We start from the raw sequence: 12,262 nt of genomic DNA, 5'->3' as shown, positions 1-12,262 counted from the left end.
CACTGGAAAGTGAGACAATAAAAGATGCAGTTCAGGATGAAGGTGCACTGATACTGCTGTGTGGGAAATAACTTATGCCCTGACTGTAAGCAGTACTTGTCCTTCATCTGTATGGAGGCTAAGAGAATATTGTTTCCTTCTTTTCATGTAAGTAATGAGGGAGGGGGGTGGGTGAAAGAAAAATGGAGCGTAGCTTTTGGTTATGTAGTTCATATATGCAAATGTAACAAGGCTTTGATTTGTACCCTTCTGTGCTGTGCTGGGTCAAAAGTGTCTTACTCTGTCAAGCATCCTTGCTGCTCTGTAAGTCTTGCTGAAAAGATACAACTGTTGAAGAATGATTTTGTCTGTTTTTTAATGGAAGACTTTATTAAGGAATCTGAGTTGCTATTTTGGGATTTTCTTTAACCTATAATAAGCTCAGATTTGTATGTTTCGTTCTGCAGTGAGTATTATTTCAGCACAGAAAATTTGGAAAGAGACTTCTTTCTGAGGAGAAAGATGGACCAACAAGGATTTCTGCCTGTTTCATTGATCGCCAGCTTCCGTCGGATGCAAGCTCTGACTACAAATGCTGCACTCATTTTGGAGGTAAAATCATTCAGAAGTATGTATGTGGGAAGTTGCTTGGTTAATTCTATGCTGCCATTTAAAGTTAGTGCTATGAGTTACGAAAAATTTCTGTTTGTAATGACAAGGATTTATAAAGAGGCTATAAATGGCCAAGTTGTTGGGTTTTTTCTTTTTTGGATGATTTTAAAGTATGTTTGTCACACAGGCCCTAAAGGACAGCACAGAAGTTGAAACTGTGGATCAGAGACTAAGAAAAAGGGTTGATCCAGAAAAGTGGCCAATTCCAGGTCCTCCTTCATGCAGCCTGCCTCCAACTGACTTTTCTCAGCTCATCAATTGTCCAGAATTCATACCAGGACAAATTTTTGGCTCACATGCTGGTAAAGGATTTACTGTATAGAAACATAATTTTAGGAGTGTCTGTCTAGCTTAGGAAATTTGCCTCCTGATACTGATTTCACAATAGAAGTTGTACATTTGTTAATGGTTTATTCAGCTGATCCACCTGCCAGCCTTGCACATGCAAAGTCACATGGCTGATGTGAAGTAGATCAAAATGTCTCTTATGTGTTATGGCTGTGACCATTTGCCAGAATATAGAATGATGGACTACAGTCCTGTAGAATTACTAATATTCATCTTAAATTAGTCATAAAATCTGCTTCATTTTCATAGCAGCTGAAAGTTGACTCTTTATTTGGTGCATCCTTGTTTTGGATGGGAAACTCATTCACATTATTAATAGGGAGATGGGTTTGTTTGCTGACAACCCTAGGCAAGAAAATTTTTTACTAAAATGTTGGCTGGAATTAAATGGGAAGAATGAAGATGGAGTTATGCACCCATGCATGGAGATAGAGAATGGCATGGAGAAAACACATCCCTAATGATGCTGCTCTTGTTTCTGAATAACACATAATTTCTCACAGACTGTTAGAAACTTTCCATGTAAATAAGTTCTTAGAATTGATTTGATCCTGAAATGTTGTGTGAACTGTGAAAAACTGTCTCCTGAAAGTGAGAAGAAATTCTTTGATCATTGTTAACCAGAGAGTTAGAAAAATGGTAGCTGTGGTTAAAAGAACGAGCAGTGAAAGAATTAAAAAACCAGCAAAACAAAACCAAAACAATCCACAACAGGAACTGAACTACTGTTTTCCACTACTAGAGTCTGCACCGAGTTCTCCAAGAATGGGAAGCCCACTGAGTCCAAAGGAAAACACTGAAACAAGTAATTTTCAGACAATGTCTAAAGGACTGTCTACAAGTTTGCCCGATTTGGACTCGGAACCTTGGATAGAAGTGAAGAAGAGGCATCGGGCATCCACAGTCCAACTAAAGGTAAAATTAAAGCCCTTTAAGTTATTTTTAAATAAACAAATGCCAACTTTGAGATTATACTGAAAACCAAGATTTTTCACATCAACATATGTGATACTTGATAATGCAATACAGTTTGGATAATCATTATCCAATTCAAATATAAAACCTTTTCCAATTTAGGAAACTGTTCCTATACCTGATCAAACAGCAGATCAACACAAACCACCCCCACCTCCAGAAGAACAAGAACAAGAAGAACTTGAGTTTTTGTTTGATGAAGAGATGGAACAAATTCAGGGTCAGAAGAATAAATTTACTGATTGGTCAGACAGCGATTCTGATTATGAAATTGATGATCAGGACGTAAACAAGATTTTGATTGTAACACAGACACCACCATATGTGAAAAAACATCCTTGTGGAGACAATACTGGAAACCACGTGTGCCGTGCAAAAATTACATCAGAACTTGCTAAAGTCATTAATGACGGCTTGTACTATTATGAACAGGATTTGTGGATGGATCAGAGTGAAAATGATGCCATGATGAAGGTAATTCTCTAAATTTTTGACCTGAAAACCATGTCTGTCCAAACAGTTCCCAAATTAATTTCAGCCATCTGCTATGTAGTTGTAAAATGCTACAGAAAAGTGTCAGTAATTTGCAGATCTATTGAACTATCTTTACAGTTGAAAGCAAACTCAAGTTTTCCTTGTCAGAGACTTGACCAAAAACAATGAATGAATATTTTCTAGAACTATTTTTAACATTTTGGACATGGTTCAAGTTTTCCAATATTTTCTTGTTCTTTGAATAGTTTGTTTCATAACAACTGCAAACCCCTACCTAGCGGGGAAGGGAGCACTGGTCTGAGATGAGATAATGATAAAAAAGTAATACAGTAATTTTAAGGTAATTTTATATTAAAGTTCTGTTTGCTTTGTAGTTTGTTAGAATGATAGAATGGAGTTACCTAAACACTAAGTGGTGAGGCGAAGGGGCTTTATCTGTGCAAAAAGAGGGGAAGTAGCTTAATGGACAAATGGAGCATGTCGGTGCAAAAACAAGCTGACAAAGACAGAAATGAATGTTGAGAATAAGAGCAAGAAATAAACAGAATTCAGAATATGGATTTTTTTTTTTTTTTATTACAAAGGAAATGGACCAAGAAAACCAGCAAACATGAAGAGGACAGTGAGAAATAGCAAACAACAAGAGGGAATATTTTTTTTGTGGTTATGGTCTTGACAGTGTTTTAACAAGATTTTTCACGCACAGCATGCACACACACACATGTCCCACCTGAGGCAGGTGCATGGGTACTTAGGTGTTAATTCTGGCTTACTTTCTCTTTATGAAATGCTCTTGTTTCTCAGGATGATCTCTGTTACCCTGCTTTGCATTTACAATTTGCTTTCTCTAATTCAGCAAGAGATTGAGAACTTTAAGAAGCTAAACCTCATTAGTAAGGAAGAATTTGTTATTCTTGCACCAGAAATGGCTGGTCCAACCCAAGAAGTTCCTCCTGGACCTCTAGGGTTACAGAAAGGTAAGTAAAAGTATTTGTTTTTTAGAATCCTTGGAATAAATAACAACTCTGTAGGTGTTTTAAGTTTTTCTGCCTGTGTAATATTTTAATTTTGGTTCAGTCAGCAGTCTGAGGGACTTTTTCTTTGCTCACTTTTCAAACTATCAGCTGTTCTTCGGTAGCATTGTTTCCATTGAATGACACAATGCTGATATTTGTACTTCTCAGGATACCTATGACCATCTGAAGGCAGTGGTCTGTTTTGTTGTCACTATATACCAGCACCAGGTGCTTTTTGTGTAATTTGGAAATTACAATGTGTAAAGTAAACTGATGTTGCGAAACATTTTATAGAAACTAGCAATTTTCTGGGACACAGGGATGGAAGGAAGTGAGATTAGAAGAATTTTCTACCTGTATCATAACCTTACTGAGCAGTCACAATGTCCAAATCTTACCTCTTAGTGGTAGTATTAACATTTACTAGCCTACATACTAATAGCATCTTTGAAGTAGTTTAATAAAACCACCTCACTTTCTCCTTCCTGCCTTCATATTTAGCAAAAGAACTGACTTGTAGCATCCTAAGTTTTGAAGTACCTCCAAAAGCAGGAATAGCTCGATCACTGCCAACAGCAGTTCCAGATTCCCACCATTTTCACCCTGGCTTGATCCCGCGAACACCTCGCACTCCAAGGCTACAGGATCCCAAAAAAACACCCAGGTTCTACCCTGTTGTTAAACAAGCACGATCCTTTGATATAAAGGTAAATGGAAAAACACACTAAAAAAAACCAAACAGAAAAAACCTATAAAACTCATGTTAGTGCAAACAGTTTAACAAGAATTAAAAGGCAAAAAATTAAATGCTCGTACTCTTTTATAGTTTTATCTCCAAAATATTTACCGTATTCAATTTTTTTTATTTCTATTAAATTTTTTCTGAGTTTTCTTTCTTAAAAGTCCTTGCTGAAAGTTTAGTGCCTAAAAATTTTTGATTTGTTATATAAGGCTAACCTTTAGGTTATGAAACTGGAGTTTTTTGACTTTATAATATGTTAGATAATAGAATATAAAATTTTTAGATCTCTGTCTTAAGAGGGAGAGAATGAGTGAAGTCAAATTAGGGAAATAAATCCTTCATTTACTTCCTTAGACTCCTAGAAAAAGAAAAACACGCCACAGTACAAATCCTCCCTTAGAATGCCACGTTGGTTGGGTGATGGATTCCAAGGACCACAGGCCTAGAACTTCCTCTCTGAGGTAATTTTTTTTGTTGTTGTTGTGGAAAATTTGTTTGCAGTTAGTTCTCAGTTCTCATAGATAAACAGGATGTGATAAAAGACAATTTATAAATATAGTGGAAGCTAGGAAAAAGTAATCAAGGACAAAAACATGGAATACAAGACTGTCTGGAAGCAAGCTAGACAGACTGGTGTTCATGTTGTTTGATCCATGATATAGCAGCAGTAACATTACTTGAGGCACTGATGTTCACATCAGTGACTTTGCTTTTAAGTGGTCATTTAAAATCAAGCATGACAGTAATGTTTAATTATCCTTGTCCAAAACTGCCTCTTTTTTTGACATATTAGTACAAAATCTGATTTTCTTGACGTGCATCCAAGATCAGATGACTGGGCCCACAGCAGGCACTGTAGCAGTCATCAGGTGACTGCACTACTCTGACAGTCCTTGCATAGGTCAGGATGGGTGAAAACTGATTCTGTAGAAAAGCTGTTTGTGGGTCAGAAATGTGTTGGCTTTTTTCTTCAGCAGTTCCAATGCCTCACCTTCAGAAGGAGCTCCACTAGCAGGTTACGGCTGTACCCCAAATTCTCTTCCAAAATTTCAGCACCCTTCTCATGAACTGTTAAAGGAAAATGGCTTTACTCAACAGGTGTACCACAAATACCGGCGAAAGTGTTTAATGGGTAAGCTGCTCCATGTAATTCCTAAAATTTTAGGTAGGAGGTACCACGTGTCATTTGATACCAGTTTTCTTCACATTGTTCCTCATCCTTAATTTTTCTTGGGAAAGGAAAGCAAAATTTATTTGATGCCTCTATTTTAGAAACTCTGCTTTCCATTTGAATTTACATTCCCTGACCAAAAAAATACCCTCCAATTTGAACTGCAGTTTCCAGAAGGTCTTGTGTGTGTTTACTAAAGGAAAAGCACTTGAAAATATTCTGCTGAAGATTTAAAATAGTACTTTTGGTTTCCCTTTTCTTTTTTCATCCAGAGAGGAAACAGTTGGGAATTGGCCAGTCCCAAGAAATGAACACACTTTTTCGTTTCTGGTCCTTTTTTTTGAGAGATCACTTCAACAAGAAAATGTATGAAGAATTCAAACAACTTGCTCTAGGGGATGCAAAAGAACACTGCAGGTATTTTTTTCCTGGAAATTAAAAACCGTTGAGGCCTTACCATTCCTTTCAATGACTGAAGTTTACGTGTATCTGAAGTGATTGTTTTTAGTATTGTCTTTGACTCTTTGTAAATCTTTTAAAATAGCTGTGTGTATAAGTTATTTTAATAACAAAAATCAGTATATATTTGTGTTTTGCAGATGAATAGCTAAATGTGCAACATTTCCTGACTTGCAATCAGTCCTGAATGCCACAAAATCCTGTAACTTGTTGACTGTGACAAGTCAGCTCTGTACTAACACTCTTAAGATTCTTCCTTCTGTAGGTGAAGACATTCTTAACCTCATTCCACTTGTTCAAACCGGTTCTTGCCTTACAAAAATACTGGAAAAAATGACCACAAAGGAAATTGCTGCTGCCCATTAGCTCTTGGATATTATTCCCTTCCTTTCTCCCAGTTCCTCCACCTCTGTTTCTCTAAGACAAAGAGACAAGGTACATTTTTGTACTTCTCTGTTCTGTTCCAGGTATGGCTTGGAATGCTTGTTTAGATTTTACAGCTATGGCCTGGAAAAGAAATTCAGACAAGAAATATTTGAGGATTTCCAAGAAGAAACAAAGAGGGACTATGAAGCTGGTAATTATCGCAGGCCTGTCACTGCTCACACTGGGGTAATGTTAGTTGGAGATAATCCCAGTTCCTTGGCACTGACTTGTTAACTAACCCAAGCGCAGCTTTTGTTTGTATTTCTTTTGTCTTCAGTTCTCCGTAAACATATAGTTACCAGTGAATAATTAAGATTTTAATTAAATTTGGTATTTGTAAATTGCTAAAATTATCTTCTTCCATTACTAGGTCAGCTGTATGGACTGGAAAAATTTTGGGCTTACCTAAAATACTCTCAGTACAAGACTCCAGCCGTTGACCCTAAACTGCAAGAATACCTGAGTAAATTTAAGAGACTGGAGGACTTCAGAGTGGAGGTAAGTTTCAATACCTATTTTAAATAAATATTTGGCGTACTAATATTTTTACTGCAAAGTAATTTGAAAACAGTCCGTGATTTCACCAAAAGGCAGCTTGACAAATCCTAAGGGTGTAATCCTTTTAGTCCTTTAAGTGTATGGAAAGGCAAAATGGCTTTACAGCAAAACACCTAACTGGCTGCCCATGTTTATTTTCAGCCTCCTATTAGTGAAGAATCTGGCAGAAAGAGACCAGTTGCTGCAACAGGTGAGGATTCAGGTCATCGCAGACATCAGTCTAATTCTTCTAAAATACTTCCTGCCACTAAACCCACCACTCCCTGTCAGTCCCAGGCACTGGGAAGCATTACCAGTGGGAATACTGTGCGAGCGTCCACGAGCTATAGCAATGCTGCCACGAAATCCATAGAAAGTGATATACCAGAAAAATAGACTTTGGATGAGCCCGTGCTCTTGAGAATCAACCTTGACATCACTCTCTTAATTTGGAGATCTTCTAGGCGAGCCAATCTACTACATGATTAAAAACGTATGGAATGACAAAGAATTGGATTCTCTTTTTCACAGGATGTAGTTCCAAAACACTTGCCCTAGGAGAGTTGCTCTTGGTTATGGGATCATTGAAAGGATCCTAGGGGAAGATTCTTTGGCTTCAGTATTGCTTTTCTCAAGCTTTTGTTTACAAAGAACTGCATTCCTTGCATATGCAAAAAATACTTTGGGGGATGCCTTACATTTCAGCTCAGATTTCTTAAAAAAGGTAACAACCATGTTATTTACTGTGCTTTCCTTACTCAGATTTCCCCATCATTTGTATTTTACCAAAGCAAAAAAGATTACGTTATATGTAGAATATTAAATGGAAAGGAGGGCATCTCTGTGATTGGTTTACTTTTGAACCTAACTATCAAAAAGGATGTTTTTGTGCAAAAGCACTTGAGAACACGCAGCTATATATGAAACTGCATTTCTGGATTCTGTTTAAAGATATAGTTTCTGGTTTTTTCAGGGTCTCCATAGTTGGCATTTTATTAATTATGGAGTTTGAGTGCATATAACTGGGATAGTTTTGCAGATATTTCCTTCAGTGCTAGTTCTTTAATAACTCAAGGAACAAAAAACTACAGGGGAAAATTGAGCTTTTGATTTCATAGAGTCTTAAATTAACATTCACCTACATTTTGTGCAGGTTGTTAAAATAGCAAACTATTCAGATTATTCTGGGCTTGAGAGGTGTCTTCATTTGAATTCTCTTATGAACTCCAATAGGAGAGGCATCATTTTTAATTTTTTTTTCTCCATATTTCAAGTAATAATTAGTTTGGAGGGAAACGAAGTATTTCTTGTAAATTTTATTTGCTTTATTTTGCAGTATCTGAATTAAGTTCTGCTTAAATTGTGCTAGCTAAGCCTAAATGATTTCAAACAGGTCTAAAGACAATTCACTGAATATAAGTTATTCAAACACAAGTCCATTTTTATAGCTGAAAGATGGGGATGTTTACATGTCTTACTAACTTCATTGCTTTGTTTTTAAAGACTCAGAAAGAACGAAGTGGATAACTTACCTCTTCCAGGGGTAGGTGAGAGGAATTCCAGCTTTTGGTTAGTTAACTGCAGAAATCACTCCAGTTAACTTTAAAGTTAAAAAGTTCTGTCTAGCACAGATGCCTTAATCTGACTGCACAGCTATGGATGGGGTTTTATTATAGCAAGACTGTTAATTTTTCAGTCTTTGTCTTGTGAATCTCACTGAAACAAATGATGGATGTTTGCATTGAAAGGAATGGGTGGCAGCAGTGACCTTCCTACAGTTTCTACCATTTCAATACAAAATCCAGCCTTTTGTCAGTGGCCTGTTTCTAAATAAATTTAAACAAACACATACCAAGATTATAAGTAAATATCCTACAAATATGCTGAAGTGACACATCTCAATCCCATGTTTGATCCATGCCTTTTGCTATCCATGAAAATGATGCAAATGTAAATTTGGATTGAAATTGTATATACAAGTAATAAATTTAAGATATTTCCTTTCACTTTTTCATTGGAAAATGTGCAGATTAAGCTTTTAGTGTGTGTAATTTTGTGATTATCCTCAAATATTTTATAAAAACAACAAAAAAATCCTAATGTTGTATATCAACTAGTGTTGTATATCAACTTTCCCCCCCCCAAAGTATGAAGAAAAACAACTTGAAAGAGTGTAAGGGTGTAGATTTGCACAGGAATTTCTAGTGCACTGAGGTATTGTGGAAACCCAGCCTGTTAAGGGCTGAAGTGGTTCTTGGGATGTGAGCCAGCTTTCTTCAAGTTCAGTATTGATTTGTTTTTGCCACATGACTGGGTATTTTCAAAAAAACCACTACAGGTGAGTAATAAGTATGGTGGAAAGCAAAGAGAGCGAATACTTTACCTGAGAGAATGAATACTTTACCTGCTGCCCTCTAGAATTGCTTAGATAGTGTCCCTTTAGTGGGGTGGACAAAAACAAGTCCATCCACAACTCTGGCTGCCTTCCAGGAATGCCCCTTTCACTTCCCATGGGCTTGAATCTTCCCCCTCTTTCCTTGCAGAGAGGTGGGAAATACAATACTTACATTGCTGCTTGTTTCTCTATCTGGCTTCACGTGGTTAATCCCCTCTCAGTAACTGATGTACCTTGTTGCAAGGCCATAAATTTGTCTCTGAACCTGCGTGTGTATCCAGCATGCCTTCTGATGCCTTTTAGGTCCATTTAATCCAACCTTGACTTGAGTGGTTGTATTCTATCAGTGGTCTATTACTGAACACTCAGCAGGTCTTGGACCTTTCCTTGTCTAAAAATTCTCCCATGTGCTTCTTGAAGACTTTCTAGATTTGTCTTCATTTCTTCTGTTGAGAAATGACCATACCAATACTTCAAAACACTATCCTGCCTTAAACTCAGGAAGATTCCTGTCATGCTCAAAATATTGGATTCTAGAGGCTTTTTAAAAGGGAAGGGAAAACTCAAGCTGGCTCTTGTTCCTGATGAAGACTAGATATTTTCCTATAATGAGCAGCAGTAGCCTGGTCTGTGTGACTTATGCTCCTGAAGTGCAACAGGGATTTGGATTTCTGGGGGAGATAAAGCATTAGAATGAATGGAAAACAGTTTGCATTCACAGCAGCCTCTACTGTGCAGCCTTTGCTTCAGGCACTGCTGAGGTGACAAATGACACTGCCTTGGCTCCAGGTAGAGGAGACTGAGCATAGCCAATGATCTTTTCCTGATAAATCCCAGAGCTACATTAGGCTTGCTTGACCTGTTGTCTTAAGAGCTTTCTTCCCTGCTGTCTTCAGCCTCTGTGCTTTTGGGGTTTCAGGGAAACAACCCTTCACCTGTATTTGAGACAACCTTGGCACACAGGTTCTATCAAAGCAACCTTAAACCCAGTCTGTGAGCACCTCTTAGGAAACATTCACCTTTAACTGTAAATTAGAAGCCAGTAGAAAGATTTAGCAGTAACATTCATACCTAATTATTTATTTGCTTTCCATATGTAAGTAAGCCTTCAAGGCTTCCTTAACTTGTGTTAAGGAGGAAAGGAATAAATAGCCAAATCTTTTGTACTGTTCTACACAGAGGAATAGTATCTTTTCCTAGAGGAAATAAAACCCCACAAACTCTTACTGTATTATCAAAGAGACTCAAACAAAGCCTATGCAAGGTTTAACTGCTCACTGACCTTTGCAATGAAGACAGTAAAATCAAACTGATTTTGCAGGAAGAAAAGTAAGGTTAGAATATAGCTTAGAACTAAGATATTTAAAGTGAAGCAAGATCAGCAGAGTGCCAGACTGATTTTAGATTCTGTGTCCAACCCTGAAGGATAGAAAACTTAAAACCTCGGCCAAGGAAAAGTAGATCTAGCTCAGTAAAAAGATACAAACAAGTACAAGCATGTGAAAAGATAATTCTGTAGTCCTTACTGGAAGTTCAAGATGTTCAGATCAAGTAACAACATGGTAAATTTTTATTTAAAATCAAGAAGGTTTAAAAATATATTTCCTGCCATAATGTAGCATTTTTGGGAAGCGGCATACAAATGAGGCAGAAGTGTCAAAACAAACAATGGTTCAAACTAGTTTAACACTAAGTCTAGCCCAGGAAATCAAGTCATATATTTAACTGAAAATGTATTTTGTTCCTATGGATCATGAGAAAGTCTCCCTTCCAGACCCTCATGTTGCTTAAACAAAATTTAACAGAGTCAGTACCAACCTGCCCAGCATTTTACTTAACAGTGAATTTTGACCAAGTGATTGACACAAATGTTCCAAGGATGAACACCTCCATCAAATTATTATAGCAGCTGCACTGAAGGTTAGATAAATCTGACGTTATTCTCAATTATGCTTTGTATATGTCAACTTTATATATATATTACTCTGAGCTTTAAAGAACTTTTTTTTTTTTAGATTATCAGCTTTAGATCACTACTGACTTTGTATGTAGGACGGATGATGGTAATTTAAATCCACTAGACATCAAAATACAGAATTAAGTCTACGCAACATTCTGCTGCCATGGGATAAGTTTTGTATTCCTCAGAGTTACTATTAAGATGTTTTAAAACAAAACTCATGCTTTACCCATCTTGTTCAGCCAATCCTAAAAGTTAAATTTTAAGCATTATGCTTTTACAACATTTTTTAAAAAACAGCAGAAGGGCATGTAACTACCTTTCTTTCTCTAGTAGGAAGCTAGTACATCAAGCAGATATAAGCATGATGAACAGCTAATGCTATGCCAGATGTAGCAATACTAATGGCTGTAATGAGTGAAGAGCAGAGAAACTGAGTGTTAAGAACCTCCAGTCATGACTTTGTATGGTAGAAGCTGTAACATGTATGTGTATTTTCATGTGTATTTTACCAAAAACAATGCAGAAAAAAGTATTTATCTGATTGTCCTATGAGATAGTTGGGTAAGCTGCCTTTTACTGCTCCACAAGTAGACAATCTGGATGCCATGATGAAATGCAACAGCTAAAAGTGAAAGGCATACTGTAATTGTAGGGTAAAAACCTTTTATAGTGAGATTTAGTTAAAAGAAAACAACTTTCTAGTGAAGCATCCAGATATAGAACTGGTGTTTCATTACTCCTAGCCCCTGTCCTATGGAAGGAAGCTTTTATTTATATTGCTAGCTTCCACTGTTCCATCTAAACCACATATTTCCATGGTTAGTTACAGCAGCATGCCCAGCATTTCAGCAGAGTTAGATGATTAGCAGACACTCAATCCAAGCCTGGATATTGTACTATTGCTCAGCTTATAACGATGTGACCCAAGCAGAAGCCAGTGCTTACTGAATTCACACCTCTCAGAATTGTCCAGCCTGAACAGGACGCTGCAGCCATAAATTTATGGAGAAAGAGCTCTACTTCTGTTACTTCTTCCATGCAAAAACTATTCTGTTCCAAGGCTGGATATGCAAGCAACAGCATT

The 12,262-nt window shown here is 37.0% G+C and overlaps 1 protein-coding gene across 4 annotated transcripts in view; it reads left to right on the top strand.

The window, feature by feature from the left end:
* Positions 1 to 8,920, top strand: part of LARP1B (La ribonucleoprotein 1B) — a 28,408-nt gene extending 19,488 nt beyond the window's left edge. For 3 of the 4 annotated variants that reach the window (XM_027715988.2, XM_027715995.2, XM_039383461.1), the window contains 12 exons: positions 447 to 591; positions 779 to 953; positions 1,742 to 1,914; positions 2,077 to 2,448; positions 3,326 to 3,446; positions 3,987 to 4,192; positions 4,582 to 4,688; positions 5,202 to 5,359; positions 5,671 to 5,815; positions 6,325 to 6,434; positions 6,654 to 6,781; positions 6,983 to 8,920. In XM_027715988.2, the coding sequence (XP_027571789.1) occupies positions 447 to 591; positions 779 to 953; positions 1,742 to 1,914; positions 2,077 to 2,448; positions 3,326 to 3,446; positions 3,987 to 4,192; positions 4,582 to 4,688; positions 5,202 to 5,359; positions 5,671 to 5,815; positions 6,325 to 6,434; positions 6,654 to 6,781; positions 6,983 to 7,216 (2,074 nt within the window). In that variant the 3' untranslated portion in view covers positions 7,217 to 8,920. The remainder of the gene's footprint in view (positions 1 to 446; positions 592 to 778; positions 954 to 1,741; positions 1,915 to 2,076; positions 2,449 to 3,325; positions 3,447 to 3,986; positions 4,193 to 4,581; positions 4,689 to 5,201; positions 5,360 to 5,670; positions 5,816 to 6,324; positions 6,435 to 6,653; positions 6,782 to 6,982) is intronic. The other variant, XM_027715989.2, reaches the window with a different exon arrangement.
* The last annotated feature ends 3,342 nt before the right edge of the window (positions 8,921 to 12,262 follow it).

The sequence above is a fragment of the Pipra filicauda genome, unplaced genomic scaffold, assembly GCF_003945595.2.
Source record: "Pipra filicauda isolate LSUMZ 115617 unplaced genomic scaffold, ASM394559v2 scaffold30_size5312502_pilon, whole genome shotgun sequence".
NCBI classification, from domain to species: domain Eukaryota; kingdom Metazoa; phylum Chordata; class Aves; order Passeriformes; family Pipridae; genus Pipra; species Pipra filicauda.
This window is presented reverse-complemented; position numbering and strand designations above follow the sequence as displayed.